This window comes from Lingula anatina, chromosome 1, assembly GCF_051362555.1.
Source record: "Lingula anatina isolate TDL-2025a chromosome 1, LinAna3.0, whole genome shotgun sequence".
NCBI classification, from domain to species: Eukaryota; Metazoa; Brachiopoda; class Lingulata; order Lingulida; family Lingulidae; genus Lingula; species Lingula anatina.
The window spans coordinates 35,018,777-35,040,391 of record NC_141767.1 but is presented as its reverse complement, the minus strand read 5'-3'; the positions used below and the strand labels follow the sequence as shown (position 1 = coordinate 35,040,391).

Genomic DNA, 21,615 nt, shown 5'->3' with positions numbered 1-21,615 from the left:
CGATCCTTTTATGCATGTGTGGCGGCTTTGTAACGACAACGGCACCAGGGGAGCCCGATATCTGACCAAAGTGGTTAACTCTAATAACATTATAGAAGCAAATAGAGCTGAATTAAAGAATCGAATTAGAAATTCAACCAGAATTAAATCTGTTACATACTTTAAGATGAATCCTAACTTGTCTATACACGACATGTATTCATCATACAGTCTCAGGGAACGGGACAGGATAGCCTGTTCCCGGTTACGGCTAAGTGCTCATAGTTTAGCTATTGAAACGGGGAGATGGTCACGCCGCCCCAGAAATATGAGACTGTGTACATGTGGAACTGATGTTCAGACGGAAGAGCATGTAATTTGTTTCTGTCAAAAAACGAAACAGTTAAGAGAAGACTACAATAGGCTAGACTTTTCAGACATTACGTCTTTCTTTAACAATACGGGTGACATTAATACAATGGCTAATTATGCCCATAAATGTTTGATGTTGTCGGAGACGGAAAGGTCGGAGGATTAACTGTATATGTAATTTACTTTTTGTTTTGTTTTGTTTAATATTGTATCTGCTCGGAGACGGTTAGATAAAAAAATCTATCTATCTATGTGTGTATATATGCCCCTATAAGGATTGGTGATATTGAGGTTAAGAATTGTGAAGCCTATGTTTATCTCGGAGCTACATTCACGCGAGATGGGTGTATGCAAAGTGTGCTAGATACCCTTTGTAGACAAAAGAGATGCCATGTGTGAACACTTGTGAACAAAAATGTAGATTTTCCTTTTTGGGTCAAAAGAAAAGTGTTTGAAGTAGCATTTTACCGGCGATCTTATATAGCTGAGAGTCTTGGCTGGGCAATTGTTTAAGTGGTGTAGAGGCCATAGATTATGATACGAGAGTGAAGTCAACGTTGTAACAGCAATCGATGAGATTACTGCATGGAAGTGAATAAATTAAAATGGCAAACTTTTCTTATCATTTCTTAAACAATTCGTTACTTGAAAATTTAAATATACCATTATTGATAGCCCAATTGAATATCAATCATATTTAAATTTCTCACATGTATAAAACAATACTGATTTGCTACACGAAAACCGATCTCATGGAGAGGTGATGAGTAGTTTGACACTGCGTTTGTTGTGATTTTTGTCGAATGGCACAACCACATCAATGACAATTTGAAGCTTAATTATGACGTATTTGATTATAAACGAAATTTTCATATACATTGAAACACGTTTTAGGGTCGTTCTGCATTTCAGGAAAAGAATTTCATAATTAATTAAAAATTGACAGCGAAGGCAGGGCAAATTCGGAGATGCTGGCGGGGGGTACACTCCCAGTTGCACAAGCATGGTTAACTTAGGCAAAAAGGCATCAGCTTGCACTTTTGTTTGGTCCAAATTTTTCCGACATCCATTTCTTCCAGAACCCCTGAAAATGGATTGAGAGAAAACTCACACTTGGGCCGGAAATACAATAAAGGTAGAAGGGGGCGGGCACATACCCCTCGAGCCCCCTTCCCCTTCTGTACCTGCGCCAAAGTATCAGTGATAGCGAGGCAATATTTTGGCCCACACTGCATCCCGTTTTTTGGCATGTATAATCTGCCAGGAGAGATAAAGAGGCTCAAGGGTATACAAAATCGAAAGGCCAACAGGCACCTTCAAGTACATGTAGTTACACGTTGTATTAGTACAGAAGTTAGGCAATAATCTGAAGTGCCGGTAGGATATATTCAATATTACGAATCCCCAAAGTAAAGGAGAATTGCTCTAAATATGAGTAATTTTCGTTGTTTCACGATAATGTATAAGACTTAATTAAATGAACCTATTTTATTCCCATGCACATCCCTTAATATCATTTTCAATTGAAAGGAAGCATTTCCTTGTTGTGTATTTAACTGATTGATTTATAAGCTCGGCAATCAACCCAGGCAGACTGCCGAGTCTACACGTAAACTCTTGGATGTGTCTGGAAATGACACTTATCAAGGGAATTTTCTAAAATAAAAAAATCAAAATGACGGGGGATTTTAACTGAAGTTTGGGTTTTTTAGCTGACTCATGCTGCGTGATAGATTATTACATTGAGCTTTGGATAACATCTGTAAATTACAATTACATGTTTCAATTACATGTCCCAGGTTTCATACCCATTGGACGTTGCACAAAACGCAAGTCAGATATATACTAGACAACGCAATAGAAGCACTTCTCAGAGCATGTGACCAGAATATGTAAATATGACTATTAACCCCGCCCCATTACACCGTCAGCTGTCACATCAGTCCTCGACGTCCAATTACTGTTTCAGGAATGAGCCCCGCCTCTTTACACCCATATGAGTATTCAACATCTTGCTGTAAGAAATCAGAAGTGAGCCCTCTTAATCGATGGTGAAACAATACTGAAGCGTATTTTCATCCCGTGACTCTGATGTAATTGGTAAATTGGGAAAGCGCGTCTAAGAAAATGTACCCGCGTTCGTTCAGTAGCTTTGTTAAGGTCAAAATATCAGCCGTCCGATGATTTGTCGCAGAAGAAAGCTTTATCTAACTCGTGCGCGAACAGGAGGATAACTGATGATGCTGAATGTGGAGGTTATGTCATTTTTCATGGTACTCACGTACTTGGGCAACTCTTTGGCAGACAACCATGGAAACAAGTAAGTTTTTCTGCCTTTTTTCGGCACAGAGTCAAATTCGTACTGTTTGGCAATACAATGAAAATATATGAAATCATTGAGGTGGGCATCGTTTTTTGATGAATATAGAAAGGCTGAAGTTATAAATTTTGCAGTGAGTGAGTGATGTGTAGATGCTATCATGTTCAGACGAACGTCGGGGAACAGTTACAATACTGAATGAAACCTGTCAACACGATCGTAACTGAGAGACCTACTACATGTACATGTATTAGTCAGATGCATACATGTAGGCAGCACATAATCGCTTGCTGCACAGTGAAATAATATGGCAAAGGTCGTGGGTTAATTTTTGCATGTTGTGCCCATTGTGTAGATGTCAAATTAATCAGCGCCTAATTGGCAATTAAATGTATCGGTAGATACCGGAATGCATCACTGATTGTTATGTGTATTTACTATTTGGGATGTCGGCAAGTCAAATCCAGAGAAGAAACCAAAGCACAATGATGAAATTTGTGGTAAACTCCTTTATTCGAACTTGCGGTGTGAAAACATGATACCTTAAGTATGACATAAACTGCACTTATAGAAAATATGCATACATATACTGGTGCAGCGTAAAATATACATCTAAACATTAAAACTATGAACATGTATCGATATTAAGTTGCTAATTTGGTTGCTTTATTTTTTAATCTTTTAATTAATTTTTCTTTCTTGTTGATTTGAGTTTGCTGTGACGTGGCGTTGGGTTATGTACCATACCTGTTAAAAAGTAACGGTATACCGTCATGATGAGCAGTTAGTCTTTTTGTGTTGACTTAGAATGACAGTGTTTTTCTTCCTTGAAGCTATAAATCTGTTCCTCAAACACGTCTAGGAAAATTCTAACAAATTATATATATATATATATATATATATATATATATATATATATATATATATATATATATATAATGAAAATAAATAAATAAAAGCGTCTGCATCTCGCCGGGAAATTGCGCAATCAGTTACATGTAATTACACTCCACATCTCTCATTGCGTGACTTGGGGAATAAAGCGGCGTATAACGTAATAGTAATTTTCATTCCATCGTACTACCTAGAGATATACTGAGCAACAGTACTGGTTGTAATCTCGTGAAGGCGACCTAGGCTGGATTTCTCCATATGTTGTCATGAAAAATGCATTTAAGCACAAGCACAAACCTTCCCGATACACACGGATCAATATCAACCCGGGGTGTTAATAAGTTAAAGGAATTTGTATTAATCAAGAAGGCAAAATATAGTCCAAGAAATTGGTGCAGAAAAAAGGGTGAATTGTGCGTTTTTTACCTACAAGCATGAAATTTGCCACAGTTGTAGATAATGGAATTCTAAGCTTTTTTGGATATATGGGCATGTCTGAAAATTCCAGTATGGCCGCCAAATCCAATATGGCCGCCACAAATACTCTTTTAAATTAAAACATCTAATATATAGTCCTAAAATGGTTTAGAATATCATTTAAAAGCTGGAAAATATCATGCTATGAATGAATTATCAATATCCGCTTCTACAGGTGTATAGAATTCCAAAATGGCCTCCAAAAGTAAAATAAGCAGTTTACTTACGCAAAATATGCAGCAGTTTTGTAAAATCATCAAGCACTTACAATTACAAGCATAAAAATTGGCACATGTTATGTAGAACTTGATTCTAAGCAACGTTGGCTGCCATATTGGAATTTTCAGACATGCCCCATGTCTGAAAATTCCAATATGGCAGCCAATTTCAATATTGCCCCCCCCCCAAATACCCTTTCAAGGTGAAAGTTATTTGTATAGTCTTTTATAAAAAATATCATTTAATGGTTAGAAAATACCATTGTATGTATGAAGTATCAGTATCTGCCACTTAAGGTTTTAAAATTCCAAAATGGCCTCCAAAAGTCAGCAGACCACAACTATTGAATTGTAATCACTCGGGAATAGGCATGTGGGCTTTGCAAACTACCTGTATAATCAGCATATTCCTACCTGTGCAGGAGCTATTCTACAGAGTTTTTAAAAAACCATCAAGCATGATACATTTATTATGTACTGAAAAAAGTCCTTCTTTTGATAAACCAACATAAGTAGTTTGACTTTTTGCTCTGGATTCTCATTTAGATCAATTCCCAGTTAGCAATCTTCTTATATGGCACTCATGAGTGACTCCCCCTTTCTAAGAAAAAAAGGATCGTGCAAAATCCATAAAATGTGAAAGAAACACCAGAATAACTTAGCCTTAAAGAGGCATATATTTAAAACTTGGGGTGTACCAATTTTGTCTGTTGGTTATGATTCTTCAGCTAGATCAGTGCATGGCGCTTCATCAAATGCTCATAAATATAACAAAAATGACAGCTAATCAAACATACAGGTCTCAACAATTTGGTGTTTTTCATTGGTAAAGTACTAAAAGCGGGGCACATTTGCACTCGATAATGTTATGATGTTATCTTGTGCTTCAAAAGTAAATTAGAAAAGCTTCTTATTTAAAAAATTGGCTTTAGTACATTCGCAGTAATGGCTACCAAGAATTTAGTGAAAATTTATGAGCAAAGAAATACCTGTACCCCATACAGAGGGCAGGTGTTGATACGTGCTGTATCCAAGAGTTGCATTGCAGACTTCACACTTCGTGCACTAAAAAAGAAGCACTGATCTATAGGCGCCAAACTTTGGTTTTCATTTGATCATTTGGCAACTTGTTTAGTTACAAACTTATACTTTCAAAAAACTGAACATGAAAATAAAAGAATTAAAATCCTCCAGACAGTTAATACATACAAAACTTCAAAAAACGATGTATTCTGAGGATTACACCAAGAAATTAGTGCAATATGGACTTTGAAAGGTAAAAATTCATGAGATTTCCGGCATCATTGTCTCTGTGGGAAAATCCAGAATGTAGCCATGAGGAGTATTCACTTACCCAGCTTACAAAATCTACCAGGTAGCTCCTACCACATCTGTTTGTAGTTATGTGTGCAGTTGCTAACTGTGGTGAGGGGAGTCAGAAGCATTGGAAGACTGGTGCTATAAGGGTTCACACTAGTAACCTACATCTACTAATATGCCCTTCCACACTTTCATGTTCCTATGGACCGTCATGTATGTAAACTGAGTCAGAAGCATTGGAAGACTGGTCCTATAAGGGTTCACACTAGTAACCTACATCTACTACTATGCCCTACCACACTTTCATATTCCTATTGACCCTCATGCATGTAAACTGATGCTTTCTGGTGTTAAAAACGACCAATGCCTCTTGGTATTTTGTTGGGGAAAGTGGATTACATGTAGAAGCTTTAGCTTTAAGGAAATCCTGGGAAAGCTGAGGGAAACACAACTACTAGTAAAGCTAGGCACACATTAATGAATGAAAATTATTTAACCAAATAAGTAGAAATTTCGGTGTAGCTAGCTGTTATCCTCTGTTAAGATATTGTCCATTTACTAAAGTAAAAGGTTGACCGCCCATAAAATGTGCAACACTTACTTGATAAAATAACTTTTGTTAATTTGAAACTTATTTGTGAAAATACCTTGACATTTTCATATCCTTGACATTTATAGAATTGCTGCATGTGGTGTCACAACTAGACCAAAAGGAGTCCTGTTCCATTTTTTATGGTCATTTGGGTCTAAATGTAACTAAAGGAGCGAAAAACCAAAAAAGAGTAAAGACTGTTTTCAGTCAGATTATATAGTAGTCTTTTTTTACTTTAAAAGGGTTTTAGTGGCCATATTAGAATATTCAGACATGTCCCTATATAACAAATTGCTTAGAATCCTGTTCTGTACAATTGAGCCAATTTACATGCTTGTAGTTTTAAGTGCATGATGAATTCACCATACTGCTGCTGTGAGTGGCCTGTTTTTCTTATTTTTTGAGGCCATTTTGGATTTCTATACACTTAAAGAATCAAATATTGATACTTCATGCATACCACAGTCTTGTCTAACCATAAAATGTTATCTTAAGTTATTATAGGATTATATATACTTGAAGTTTTAATTTGAAAGGGTATTTGTGTCGGCTATATTGGATTTGGGGGCCATATATTGAAATTTTTAGACATGCTCATACATCCAAAAGTGCTTGGAATCCTGTTTTACAACTGTACCAAATGCCATGCTTGTAGTTTTTGATGAATTAACCACTCTGCTGGATATCTTGGATTAGTAGAGTGCTTTTTACTATTGGCGGCCATTTTGGATTTAATACACCTAAAAAAGCAAATATTGATTCTGAATTCATACCGTGGTGTTTTTTAACCTTTGTATGATATTTACGCCCTTAAAAGACTATATACTTGAAGTTTTTATTAGAAGCCGTATTTTTGGAGGCCATCTTGGATTTGAAGGCCATTTTTAAATTTTCGGATATGCCCATACATCCAAACTTGCTCAGAATTTCATTTTCCACAAACCTGCCAAATTTTATGCTTGTAGTTTTAAGTGCTTGATGAATTCCCCATTCAAATGGATATCTTGAATAAATGGTCTGCTTTTTTACTTTTGGCGGCCATTTTGGATTTAATACACCTGAAGAATTCATACCATGGTGTTTTCTAACCTTTATATGATATTTTAAGTCATTAGAAGACTATGTACTTGAAGTTTTAAGTTGAAAAGGTATTTTGGTGGCCATATTGGATTTGACGGCCATTTTGGAATTTTCAGACATGCCCATATATCCAAATTTGCTTAGAATTTTATTGTCCATAAGTGTGCCAAATTTCATGCTTGTAGGTAAAAAATGCACAATTTTTCACCAATTTCCTGGACTAATAGATTGTGAATAAGAAGAATGATGTGAATCCAAGTAGCGTTATTTCTCTCTGTTATCGTCAGATGTGATTACGACGCTTGTGTTGCGCAGTTCGTTTGCGTTTTGACAGAGGATATGCTTTAATATTGCTACAGATACAAACCTAATTGCTCGAGTACAGTCCAATTTTGAACAAATTGCGCTTCTGTTTTATGCCCCTATTTCACACAGACCACGAATCGCCAGGAATTGACAAATTTCAGGATTCGTGGTTGAATCGTAATCATTTCGTGATTGATCAAGAAATGCAAGAACCGACTACGAATATATACGAATATGTTAAGAACTTCACGAACTGATTACGAATCCTGAATCTTGTCAATTCCTGGCTGTGTGAAATAGGGGCATTAAGTAGGTCTACTTTATTGTAGAGAAGTACGTGATCCGGGTGGTCGTAGTGTAGATGAGAACATGGGCGCCAGTGAGTGCAACATTGCAAGATCAATTGCAACGTGGTTAAAACATTATTACGAATGGAAAGTCCGTTTTCATTTTTCTGTATTGCATCTGCTTTGTTTTGGATGGATCCCACTTCAGTGAAACAGAATACACGAGTACAGTGCATCAATTGTTTCTGTTAATCATATCACCCGCACGCTCTAAATTGCAAATCCAATTTAATGTGAATTAAATGCGGGACATACACGTTGTAGTAAATACATCATTCATAATCATTCGTCGCATACATTTAAAGATAATGGCTTTATCTCCTGTCAACAACAATTATGATATTCATGTACATACATACGTATGTAATGTATGGAGAATATGAAGTTTCTAGATATTACTTGACTGGTAATTTATTTAATTTATTACCAAATATTACAAAACAAAGTTTATGCCCTTGAAACCAGGTTTTGGCCGTAGGTTTGCCTATAATGTAATTTATCATGGAACTTTATGCAAGCTCATATGTAACGGACTCGAGAAAAATGTTATGGGAAATGAGGACAGTCGGCTATAACAGTGACTGGCCAATCATTAAGTATTCCCGTAATTCATATATTGAATGTACAACGTCTCTATGGACACCCAGCATCTCGTGGGGTGTGAAAACCAGAAGGGTGTCAAGGATCATTTACAGTCCAACTGTGGCGGCCTAACTTACCACCGCGTGATCACGACTTCTCATCGCAGGAAAACAATCCAACCAACCTGAAACTGCGACCTCTCTCCCCTTGTTGTTGACATGATTCAGCAGTGGGGAAGACTAAGACTCGTTAGCATACAGACTTCAGTGTAATGAGTTTGATGCCAGACGGAAAATGCACCTCACATGTATGTTTCAGATTTCAATCGATAGCTAACATGGTTCCGCCCGATGTTCTTGTTACTGCATGGGGTGGCAGAGATTCATCCGCACGGTCGGATTTTAAGTACTGGACAAATTTGTTCAAGTCATAATTTCCTTTTACACTCGATACACCATGGGGTGCTTTCTGTCTCATTCTAAACGTATGTTGGTGCTGTGATGAAAGACGGATTTGCATGTACATTGAGAGAGAGAGAGAGAGAGAGAGAGAGAGAGAGATGGGTATTTCGTATTCGACTTTGATAATTAAACGTCGTACACACGCTCACACACGAACACTTGTATTTGTGTTTTACATGGTCACTTAGGTCAGAAGCAAGATAACGCCTCTTTGAGCATCCTATCGTCACCCTGACTTTCATAGCTGACTAGATACCCACCTCTATAATGGAGATGAGTTTTCAGTAAGCTCCCAAACTCAGGGTGCTTATCTGTGCCTGCGGGAGAATCTCAGAAAGTACCATCCGCACCTGTGAGCGCCCCCGTCTCATATTGATTGGAATTTTTTTTCTAAAACCCACTAGTCTTGGCAGCGTAGGCCTTCAAGCAAATAGCCTACCAGTGGGAAATTCTGTTTGCTTTTCTACATATTATGTGTTTTAAACTTGACATTTTCATTTTCTACCTTGCATAGCTGACTGATTGCGGTTTAACCATAGAGAAAGATGAACGTTTTAGTTTATTTGATGCGATTTGCACTGATCGAAAGCTGCGGTTATATTTGTCACAAGAACCCAAAGGCCCCAGGTGGCACTTAGTGAAATTTAACTAGAAACATGAAAGCCAAAAACGCGAAACATTATGCATGATTGTCAAAATTTGTTTTACTCAAATGAGGCAATGTTATTTGCAATAGACTTGAAACTTGGTGCATGTATTGCAACTTGTCTAGAAGAGAAAAAAAAAACGCTGTTTCTAATCGTCTGCATTGTAACCAAAGTCGATTATTTGTTCGTCTTTCACTTGAGGGACTTGTCCAAAATTTCGTTCTCTGAAACAAAAAAAAAAAAGGTAATGCCAGGAAGACGGCTCCCTACGGGAGGAGCGAATCTCAGAGGCAAAAATTGCCAGAAGGCATGGTGTCTGCAGAGAGACTCCTTGTTGCAAAAGTGCCTTAATTCCAGTAGAAGCATGGAGTCTCAGTTACAGGCGTTGACCAAGAATGCTTTGTTGTAGTCAGAGATTGGAAAAATGATTTTAAAGATTACATTGCCTCGACGTGTCCATGCAAAGATGGATGGCGGTCATACTGTGAATTCGTGGCTACCACACTGATAACTGATGCTGGCAAACAAACACAATTGTTTTAGTCTTGTTGGACCTTGGGCCTTTATGTTTTCAGAGGACTTAGACACTCGTGAAAAACAATTCTTATTTTGCATTTATGTTCGACATGTTGCAATAATTGTGGTAGCATCTCCTGTAGTGTGTGTGTGTGTGTGTGTGTGTGTGTGTGTGTGTGTGTAAAATGTCTAATGATTTTATTGCCATGATTATGCGGTTCAAATTAAAACTAAAACATTTGTCTGTGAATTGCCTTGTCATATTTCAGGTCATCATACGAACTAAAAAGGGATGCTCTCTTGAGCCTGGACCATATCACCTTCAGCAATGATTACGACCGAAGGATACGCCCTCATCTGCATAAGGGTAAGGCCGTCAGCATGACGAGCTGTGATGGAATGCGCATTTGTATGCCTTGGCGGGGTTGGGGATGAGGTTGGGACGTAAACAAAGCGACAAGAACGCCTGCAAGCACCAACAAACACGCCCCACGAACAAACATGAACATTTATACTTTATAAATTTGCTCTTTGTTGATGCCCTCAAAGAAGTCATGGATCTTTTTCTATGATCATGATACCATGGCCGTTGTGTCAAGTTGTTTATATTTAAAGAGGTGCAGTTTTCCATACCCTAATGTTGTCTACACTGTTGCAGTGATAAAAGTAAAATGCCTCCTAGTAATGTTTGTGTTGTTTATTATGATATACAAACAAGATATTTTCTCTGCGCTCAGAATCTTGCAAACAAAGAGAAGTATTAAACGTTCATATCTGGTCAGATAAACTAGTTACTCAATCTCAAAATATAATAACAAGACGAAGATCTTATGAAATTCAATTGTGTTTTTTTTTTCCAATTTGACATATGATATCCATTCGGACGCTCTTTGAATCATCCAATAATTTGTGAAGATACACAAAAACATATTTTGCCATCGCCATTTAATAATCGAATTGATTTATCGTGGACTTAATGTGGCATCCAATTACTTGACCATTTATGTAGCTCAGTAATGAAGTTGCCTTTTAATTTCCTGTCATCTGTACGTGTTGGGAAATGCGTCAATCTGGCCACGCTTTCTAATAGACCCAAACTACAAGAAAACAACGTGACGATGATTGCGTTATATCATAATGCTTTTAGGGTCAATGAATTTGGTTGACTGATATCCCTTTGTTTCACTTAACAGTCCGCACCTTATTATTATACGCAGATGGTTTCATTAGTGTTTGGGTTGATGAACGATGAAAACAGGGGAAGTAGACGGACTCCATTTGGTTCTGCAGCTTGCGACATGCACAGAGAGGCGTTTTTAGTATCGATTTTAGGAGTCGCATGTCGGAACAGTAAATGTAACATTTAGATAGCGTTTTGACAAGTAAACGACAAACAGCCCACTAATAATACAGCATGATCTCTACACTTTACACTCATTGACCGTTTTGAAAGCTAAATGGATATGTATATAATGCTTTTAAGGCAGAAAATGCAGTGCTAATCGTCTTCTGATTATTTTATCCTCTGCTAATTGCATGTATTTTAAACATTCATGTTAGTATTGCTGTATTATTGGTATTGTGCTATTTTTTTTTTCGTTTTTACAGCAAACCAAATGGTTAAGCACATTTTTTGCGAAAATTTTGTGAGGCTGTATTACTAACTGTTCTTAAATGGAAAGATGTTCTTGTTGTTGTTTAACGCCAGTATCGTAATTGTATTTATCATGTAGAGTATTCCATTGATCGTATCAAATGCAACATTGCCGTCCCCTAATTCAATCAATTAGACAGCAAGTTTTGTTGTCTGTAGATACCTATCTAAGCGCTCCATCAAACCATGATATACTCTGCACTGAATTATTCCAATTTTCAATTCATGCCAAAAGAGCTCCTTGTGTGCACTTGCTTGGGATCGTTATCATGCTGCTTCCTGGTTATGTTTGGTGACTTTGTAAAACAATTTTATCAAGACTGTAGGTGTATAGATGAAACAGAATTTGTGTTACATTGCCAAAATGTAGATTTAAACGTCTTTGTGTTGGTAATGTAAAAGATTCTACGATAAAACTGGATGAAAAGCGTCTTATTAACTTCTTTTTATTGTTCTAGGAAAAAAGGATTCGTTTTGATCCCTCTCTTTATTACACATTTATTTTTAAACCTTCCAACCATTTTAAGCATCTTTGTTATCTGAATGTGCGGTGTGTTAACACCATTGCCAGATCCTGCAGGAAATAATCTGTCGGCATTTTACCAATTTCTTTACAGAAATCCCCACTGCTGTGAAAGTCAATTTGGCGATCAACTCCTTCAGTGAATTCAATGCAGCAGCAATGGTAAGAGTTGACCTACTGATGCGATGTGGTAATTGGCGATTTTTTTCACCTTGGGCAATTGGATCCTATCAGCTTAATTTGTCATTTGACATATGCATGAAAAATAGCTTCTTATAATACGTTCATAATGCCCATTAGCGATTAAGTTATAATGGGGGGTCCCATTGTGGGACTTGCAAACGGTTTCATTGATATTGTGACTGCAATTGTATATTTTGTTATTTTAAGTGATATTCAGTGTGATGTTGAATTACGCTAGCACTGTTAAGTGCCTCTATTCTACCCATCATACACTCAGAGCTTTCCAATAGAAAATGGGTATTAGGGTGTGCGATTAATGCAGTGTGTTAAAATAAGCCAGCCAGCAATTTTAGGCGTAAAACAGGTCAACGTCCTTTTCATAGTTGTTTAATGTTCTCGTTCTATTTCTTGTAATGCATGCTGCATTGCTTGTTGTACAGCTAACTGTACACAAACTGATAGAGACTGTGTGCGGAAATTTGATATGATGTCTTCAATGTTTCTATTTTCCAAAGAATAGTCTAAACTTATTGCTTTAAAGGTATCTTCACTTAACAAAAGGACACGTGTAGCCGTCAACTTGAAAACCTTATTTAAAATTACCTTATTTGTTTGTGCATTTTTAAAATCTAAAACTCGATAGAACAGGTCTATACGCACTTTAGAATTGATGGAAAAGTCTGGAACAATGTCTCTGGCGCCGTTATCTGATGTCAATGACTTGACTTTATTTTTCTTCCTGAAAAATACTGTAAAACAAAGAAAGTGACAAGGATAGGTGCTCACTGTATATTCATTTTACTTCGAACTTTATCTTGGGTATTTTCAAGGAAGCCAATTATAATCGAACAAATGTCATGTCGGAGTTCCAGTAGTATTAACGCGTCTTCCAACCAAAAACTTTACAACGATGTTTGTGATTTTTATTCTTTGCTAAATTTGCGAGGTTCCGGTGGCAGCCAGTGAAACTCAGGGTGATGTCGCCCATAATGATGATAAATACAACACGTTTACCTAATAATTGGACACGTAGTCATCAGAACGTCATCTTCATCCTTTTCGAGGGCAATAACTAATGGCCAGTTGGGTTGTATTGCCGTAAAAATTCGTCCCATGGTGGGCATTAAAGCAAAGGTCGTAATATACCAGATAGGCATTTTCCACTAATTGCATTCGGAACGGAAGAGAATAGACACTATTTATTATGTGCAAATGTGTTTACAGTCTAATCCAACTGACTTGGGTGTGACAAACCGCGTGTCGACATGTGGACTCCGTTCTGCAAACGAATATTCGTCTATATTAAATGTTTGCGGCGATTCTACTACAATTCCCCCCCGGACAATCCCCCCCCCGGACTATTCCCCCCGGACAATTCCCCCCCCCCGGACAACTCCCCCCCCAGGACAATTCCCCCCCGGACGATTCCCCCCCCAAGAAATATATATTTATATACAAATATAAAGTAGAAAGTGTAAAGTTTAAAAATTTCATCCATTTTATTAATATTTTTAGTGTGATAATGTAACTTCATCATGAAACAAATTATTTTATAACAAATTCCCTTTTCATTAAGTACAAGTACAGAAAGATTTATTAAGTATCTTATCAATAGATATATAGATAAGTATCTAATCGAAGTATAACCACCTATCCTTCAGGTAAAAGTGGGGTAAACAGAAGAACAGGTAAACAGATATTTTATAAATATTTTAGTGTGGCGGGTGGTAGTCAAGCAATTAAAAGTGACAAATAGTCACAGGGATACCTGGATAAGCGAGAAAATCTGTTTACCCCACCTCTCCCTAGAGATGCACCTTGATTCAAGACTTACTGAATCAAGGGGGGGGAGAAATAAAGCAATTAAAAAGTAACAGTTAATTCATCAAAGTGCTACCTGGATGAGTGAGATAATCTGTTTACCCCTCCTTTACCTGGAGATATATATTCTTTGATCAGATTTTTAATAAAATGTTCTGTACTTCTATCTCGAAAATTTCATGTACTTATACTCCATGAAAATAAATTGTTTAATAAAATGATAAATTTGCATCATCACACTAAGAAATATTCAGAAAATGGATGAAAAGGTTTGAACTTTGTACTCTTTACTTTATATTTGTATATAAATATATGTGTTCTTCGGGGGGGGGGGGAATCGTCCTGGGGGGAATTGCCCTGGGGGGGAATCGTCCGGGGTGGAATTGTCCGGGGGGAATAGTCCAGGGGGGGCGGGGAATTGTCCGGGGGGAAATTGTCCTGATACCGTTTGCGGCATCTGAGACTTTAAATGTGATGGTAATTTGTGTTTAAGCATATTTAGACAGATAACAGTTTTGTGCAGTAAAGGGTAGACGAATCATTATCGCAACCAATCCAGGAATATCTTAAAGGCGAATTTGGATCGAATAATGCATTTCTCTTACAAAATCTCGTTTTACCGAGAAACGAATCAGATAATTATTGTAAAGTAAACTGATGTTCCCAATGAAAAAATTGAATTATAACCTCTCTGGGCAAGCTAATATTAAAAGTTTTGTTTTTAGGGTTAGCGCCAGCACTTTTATCTTTTATTTCACGCTCAGGTTTTATTTTTACTTTGTCGCGCAGAATGCGGACAATCACTCTAACGCTTATCTTTTAATTGATAAATTAAAAGAAACTCGATAAGGATAAATTTTCCAAAAAACAATGTGCCCAAGACATGTACATTCGAAAACGAATCTTTTCCAAGTGTTTATTTTTTCTTACGTTGATTATACATTAAGAAGTGTTATATTCAACACCTTACCAACTGCCACTTCAGTGACTTAAATGGCAAAGAAGTATCATGGGCTCTGAACATACAGTTCGAAAAAATCTCTCAACTGTTCAACAAATGCGCAAGATACTGTATGTGTGAAGAGAACAGTTATCGGGTATTAATGAAAAAGTCAATGGTATCTTAAGAGACTAAACGTGTTTAATTTTACCTATGAGGAATGGTGTTTTGACGCCTCATATTATAGGGATCACGTAACTGACTGGTCGATGTGAGCTCTAGACCTTAGGGTATTAAAACATTAGTCTGTTTAGACAAAATCTACTTTTTTTGTCATCACTATGCAAGAAACAATAGGAAAAACTTTTTCATCGAGTTATTGGGAAGAGATATGTCTTGGTTGCTGATTTATTTCCATGTTCATTTATAGATTTTTCTGAGTACGTAATTGAATTTTTGCGACCACAATAAAAAACAAACTGTTTGTTAATACTAATTAATGTTTCCTGTTGTAAATTTACGTTTGGTTCACTCAATCTGTTGCGTGCACTTGGCTTTAATTTCACTGAAGTTATACACTGAACACACATGTAAATGAAGGTTTGGTAAGCGTGGTCAGTAACATTGCCTTTTTTAGCGTAAAAGAAAAAAACCGTTAGGTGACCTGGACACTTACATCCCCTGGATTTTTATGGTAGATGGTAGGCCTACATGTTATCTCATTTCTTTCATAACGTTGCACAGCTGTTCCTTAAACGATGGTCGTTGCGATTAAGTGCCACAATAGTGGTCAATATATATCTGGTGCAGACAGCATTTCTCTTGGGTCAAATTTGGCATGTTAAGTTTAAACAAAAAACCTGCCCTAATATCTTTAAGAGTGATACTCGTTATTCACGATGTCTCTGAGGAACAAGGCACTGTCATATCTCCCAAACACATGCAAAATAAGCAAATGTGGTTATATGACATTATACCTTCGTCAGTGTTGAGAAGCAGCTATCGGTAATGCGAATTTCACGAAAAGTGATGAACATTCTACGTAGAAAGAATGATTTCACCGTCATATTAGAAAGAAGCATGCCCTTATTCTTCAAATAATCAACTGACACGCACCACGCGTGCACACACGCACGCCCTATACTACTGGTACAAATTATTAAAAAAAATAGGGTTTCAGTCCGTCTACCTCAGGGTAAATGTCGCTGAAAAATATTTTGAAACATTTTTTGATTTCAACTGTTCGATATACTTCTGTTTGACAGAAATGTCAGGGAAGCCCATACACATACATGCAATTACCACTAGTATGATGCTGTATGTTCTGTAGTCATTTAAATTGCAATTACCTCGAATATAGCACATACATGCAATTACCACTAGTATGATGCTGTATGTTCTGTAGTCATTTAAATTGCAATTACCTCGAATATAGCAAGCCCTCGCCCTCGCTTTGTGCAGGTACATGTATATGTAAGTATGGTTGCACTCCATGGCTTTGCTATTTTGAGAACAAACAATTCATAATTTCAGATATACACCAAAAACATTTTTTTTTTCGTTTCAGGATTTCACCGTGAACCTTTACCTTCGACAGATGTGGAATGACCCTCGCCTTCAACTGAACACGAGCAATCTCTCGGATAATGTTCACCGGTCCGGGATCACGCTCTCTGATAAAGCAATAGGAGACGTGTGGGTGCCGGACCTGTTCTTCTCGAACGAAAAGCAATCCTGGAGGCATGACATCACCACCCCGAATATATTGCTGAGGGTCACAGAGGAGGGTAATATTCTCTATTCTCAAAGGTCAGTGGTGTGGTCAGCGTGTGGTCAGCGTGTGGTCAGTGCGTGTGGTCAGTGTGATTTTTCTTGGATGTTATTCGTGGTTTTTGACATTAGCTTCAGATTGAGATGGTTTAATTTATAATAAAATTCTGCCTTTCTACAAATTGGAATTGCAACTACGCTACTCCCGTGTAAAATAAAGGTGATTTTTAATTAAACCCTCGTAGTTTTAGGCATTGGCTTCAGATTGAGATGATTTAATTAAAATCACCTTTATTTTACTCAGAAGAAGCGTAGTTGCAATTCCAATTTGTAAAAAGGAACAGTTTTGAACGACGCCGATGTCGAAACCAACCGCGGGGTCGTTGCTGTAAAGTCAAACACAATTTTTAAAAATAATATTTATAAGATCACACTTATCTGTGATGTAAACGAGGTTGACATTTATTATGGTTTATCATGTTTTTTTCAAGCCTTTAGCCTTGTTGACACATATGCTATAGATACAATGATGATAGCAGCAATGATGGCGAAGTTTATGATCTACTAGAAACAGAAAAAGAATGATATTTATGAATTACTTCTAGTTTTGTAAAGTGGCAGTCTTTTCATTTTTCTACATCATATTTTCATTTGCTGAAAAAATGAGAAAACTGTCGTAACTTATGTCAACATTGAAATTCTTTATGACAATTTACAAAAACCCGACTTCATGAGGACTTTGTGATATAAATGTACAATTCATCAGTTTTATTTTGCAGGCTGTCCGTAAGGCTGGACTGTTTATATGACTTCACAAACTTCCCCATGGATATACAGACATGCCGTATTGAGATGCACAGCTGTGAGTATCCGATCCATGAAGTGCATTACTGGAGTCACGCAATGTTAGTTGCTCTAAATGACACACTTTCTCTTTTGCAAAATAGGATACTTAACGTTTCTGGCATTAGAACATTATTGTAAGCATTCACTTACTGTGTATTTGTATGATTTAAGTTAAACACGCCGTGTCTGTGGTAAATGCAATTGCAGTCATTTGGCTGTGTAACACCTGATGTCATTAGTAGACATTCATCGAAGAAGTAATGGAAACGCTGAAGCTGAATGAAATGTCAGCCTCTCATTTGGGTTAAATATTGAGTGATTAAGATCTTCAGGGAAAATAATTTGCAATGAACGTGGGCTTTGAGGAAAGATTTTAGGATATACGTAACGATTGCGTTTGATGTAATGATGATCATAGAAATAGTGTAATTAGAAGATTGCATGAAAGGAAACTAGCAAATATGTCTCTACTTCTCATCATGTCTATCGAGTGTGAAATTGAAATTGCCGTATTTTGTGTTGCTTTTTCATTTAGATATGACTCACTTTATTACTATTTTGCAATACCTACACATCTCTATCACCTGAGGCGTGAAACAATAACGTTTCTTAATGTGCCTTTATTGACAAAATGTTTTGATGCAGTTATTTTCATTACTGAAACACTTATTTCATCATATTTGTCTCATGTGTACAATTCTTTATCAGCGCTTCCGACTAGTTTTGCTTATACAAGGCTTCTGGCGGATGTGAAGCTGCAATATATATTTATGACCTCTTTGACTCTGTTATCACTTTCAGATGCTTACACAACGGATGATATAATCTTTGTCTGGAGCGATCATCCACTGCAGTTCAAAGATGACATCCATGTAAACATTCCAGAATTCACATTGGACAATGTGACAGCCAAGAACTGCACGACAAGAACAATAACAGGTACTGAGGAATTGACAGGGAATTTCTGAACACATAAGCTAAAGAGCTTATCTACAAGAGCTCATGTACTAGTGTTTTTTTTACGTGCTGACGTTTACATGTGCTACAAAGTAACCTATTTTTATGTTATACATAACTTGTTTAACTTGTTTATTAAATCAATCTTCCTCTATGTCTTCGAAGTTTCACTTTCCCTGTGTATGTGTTGGTGTTGCATTGTACTGTACAATAGCAAGGGTGAATGTTCAAAACAACGTTTTCGGATGAAAAACATGTAATTTTATTTCCTTTCTTTCTTTAAATGATGAAGTGCTGATAATAATCCCATCATATGAAAAAAATGTGGTAAATCAATGATTAATCTGCAGTTCGGTTTTCTTTAAGATATCACTTGTAAGACAGATGATTATCAAATAATGGATTTCGGTGAAAAAGATAAGATGTTCCCATGACAACGTCCATGTTTGTCTGGTCAACGAAGATGAATGTGGATTTCCGTGCAAGGTCCATTTACAGCATGTCTGGATATGTTTTTTATAAATATGACGTGGAAATTCTTTTTGAGAACCGTTCGATCATATTTTTTTAATTTTTAGACATCGTTTAGGCATCGTTAATGCCAGTTATATTTGAACTGTTAATCAACGTTTACCAGGTGTTAAACAGCAATATCAACAACATGAACCACATCGATGGTCATTTCGTTCATGTCCATTCTTTTCTTTCAGGCGCCTACACCTGTATATACGCCGAATTTCGGTTAAAACGGGACATCCGGTTTTACCTCTTGAACATCTACGCACCAACCATAGTTGTCGTCATCCTCTCCTTCGTCAATTTCTTCATCGACCCCGTGGCAGTTCCCGCCCGCGTGTCCATTGGCTTAATCACCGTCCTGACCATCACCACACAGAGCGTCAGCCTCCAGGAGCGTCTCCCCAGGGTGTCTTATATCAAAGCAGTTGACGTGTGGTTGGCGATGTGCCTGCTGTTTGTCTTTGGTTCCGTTTTGGAGTATGCGTTTGTCAATGTTCTGCTGCAAAAGGAACGGAAAAGAAGGCGGCAAGAAGCGGAACAGTTGATTGGCGAAAGTAAAAGGAATACCAATACTTCTGTATGTAATACAGACGTTATTTCTCTTTTTCTAAATGCTTTTTTTTAGATTTTACTTGGTAATTTTCATACAGGTTACTAGAACGCATGAGTTACCCCAATAAGCAACCTTGAGAATGCTATTTTTGGTATTAAATAAGCTTCTTTAATTTTGGTGCACTTCTAATACCTCTCTTTCTATATCATGGATTCAAAAACAGTGGCACCACAGTAAAAGAAAATTACCTACATATCAAACCAATTATGAATCCTTAGTCTTCGAAAAACAGATACCTTTTAAGTTTAATTTGAGAGCCGAAGCCTTTAAAATATTTCCTGTGCCTTTTTCAGTTTCTTGGATCGATTGATTCAGTGGACCAGGTTGACGGTAGCGTCAGCTCCGTGGACGTACAGATTGAGAACCACGTGATCAGCACAAAGGTCAAACATCTGGCATGGGATGCCAACAAGGTGGACAGGGCATCAAAATACGTCTTTTTCGTTGGTTTTGTGGTTTTTAATATTGGATACTGGTTCCTTTATTTGTTGCTTTTGGCAAATTAGTGAGGCGCCCTTCTATTTCAGTTGGGACAGATTAATTTAGTACACGTATATAATATCTAAGCAACCCATCAGTGGAGCCGCAGTAAACTTTGAAGTTAAAGCTAAAATGGCGAAGGACCTGATAACAGACTGATGCCATAGGCTCCCTGTTGTAAAAAATTGCTAGACTGCTAAAAATTCTCACTTTAAGGCGTCACATCTTGAGTGGCAATGCGCCTTAAGGTGTCAAAATGTAAAGAGAGACGACGGAGGTGGGCGACATATGTCTTACGTTTCCTGCGTTTTTTGCGTAGAAATCAAAGAATTATCTTGCAGATGAGATGCATGTAGGACAATTGTATCGCGTTTAGGGAAATTCTTCACCTGTAACAGTATTAATATTTGTGATACTTCAGAATCATCTTTTATATGGCTTTCTTAAACATCACATCTACTTGTACTCATATTCAAATTGTAATCCACATATTTCGTAAAATCGTAGGATATCGATTTTTATCAGTAATCAACATTGTACCCAGATCAGTTTTATCTGCCATACGACTTGTGTACTGTCAATAACAAACATTTAATTGTTGCTAACTGCGCAATATCAAAGTCATAATGTTTAGCTTGCAAGATGGGAGCCAATGTTGGGCAAAGTTACTACATGTAGTAACTTTACATTCGGGTAGCTCCTTTCAAGGAATGAATGCAGTGTGTTAAAATTAAAATATAAATTGAAATATTTCAAAATATAATTGAAATATAATTGATCTCTTATCAATATTGTACTGATAGAATTGTTCCATTGGCGTTTCATTTCTAAACACACTAGGTGTTAGTATCACTACTAACCCAGCAAAACACAGAACGTTATTATAACGTTACCATAACGTTATATAACCAAAGAATCGTTACAGTTACGTTATCGTTACGTTATAAAACGATCGATGTTTGTTGGGAAGGCACACATTTAACACAAATTCTCAATACAAATAGACAACGGGTATCGAAAGCTATCCCCGTGTACCAGCCTTTGCGACGTCAAAATGCACTAGACGTTTTCTGAACTTTCGTCGCTGAGGAGGTAATTATGCTCCGCGCTCGACGGCGCGTACCAATAAAGAGTAATTGAAATTAATACCTGCTTTTTCTGCATACTTCGATGGATCCCAAAGGAAACAATTCGAGTC

The 21,615-nt window shown here is 37.1% G+C and overlaps 1 protein-coding gene across 1 annotated transcript; it reads left to right on the top strand.

Moving 5' to 3' along the window:
- Positions 1-1,652: 1,652 nt before the first annotated feature.
- On the top strand, positions 1,653-21,405 carry LOC106167217 (glycine receptor subunit alpha-2-like). Its single transcript, XM_087001058.1, has 8 exons — positions 1,653-2,671; positions 10,381-10,478; positions 12,383-12,450; positions 16,800-17,041; positions 17,782-17,864; positions 18,650-18,787; positions 19,516-19,901; positions 20,231-21,405. Exons 1-8 carry the CDS (start codon positions 2,589-2,591, stop codon positions 20,441-20,443), a joined length of 1,311 nt encoding a protein of 436 aa, XP_086857184.1. The 5' UTR covers positions 1,653-2,588; the 3' UTR covers positions 20,444-21,405.
- Positions 21,406-21,615: the final 210 nt, after the last annotated feature.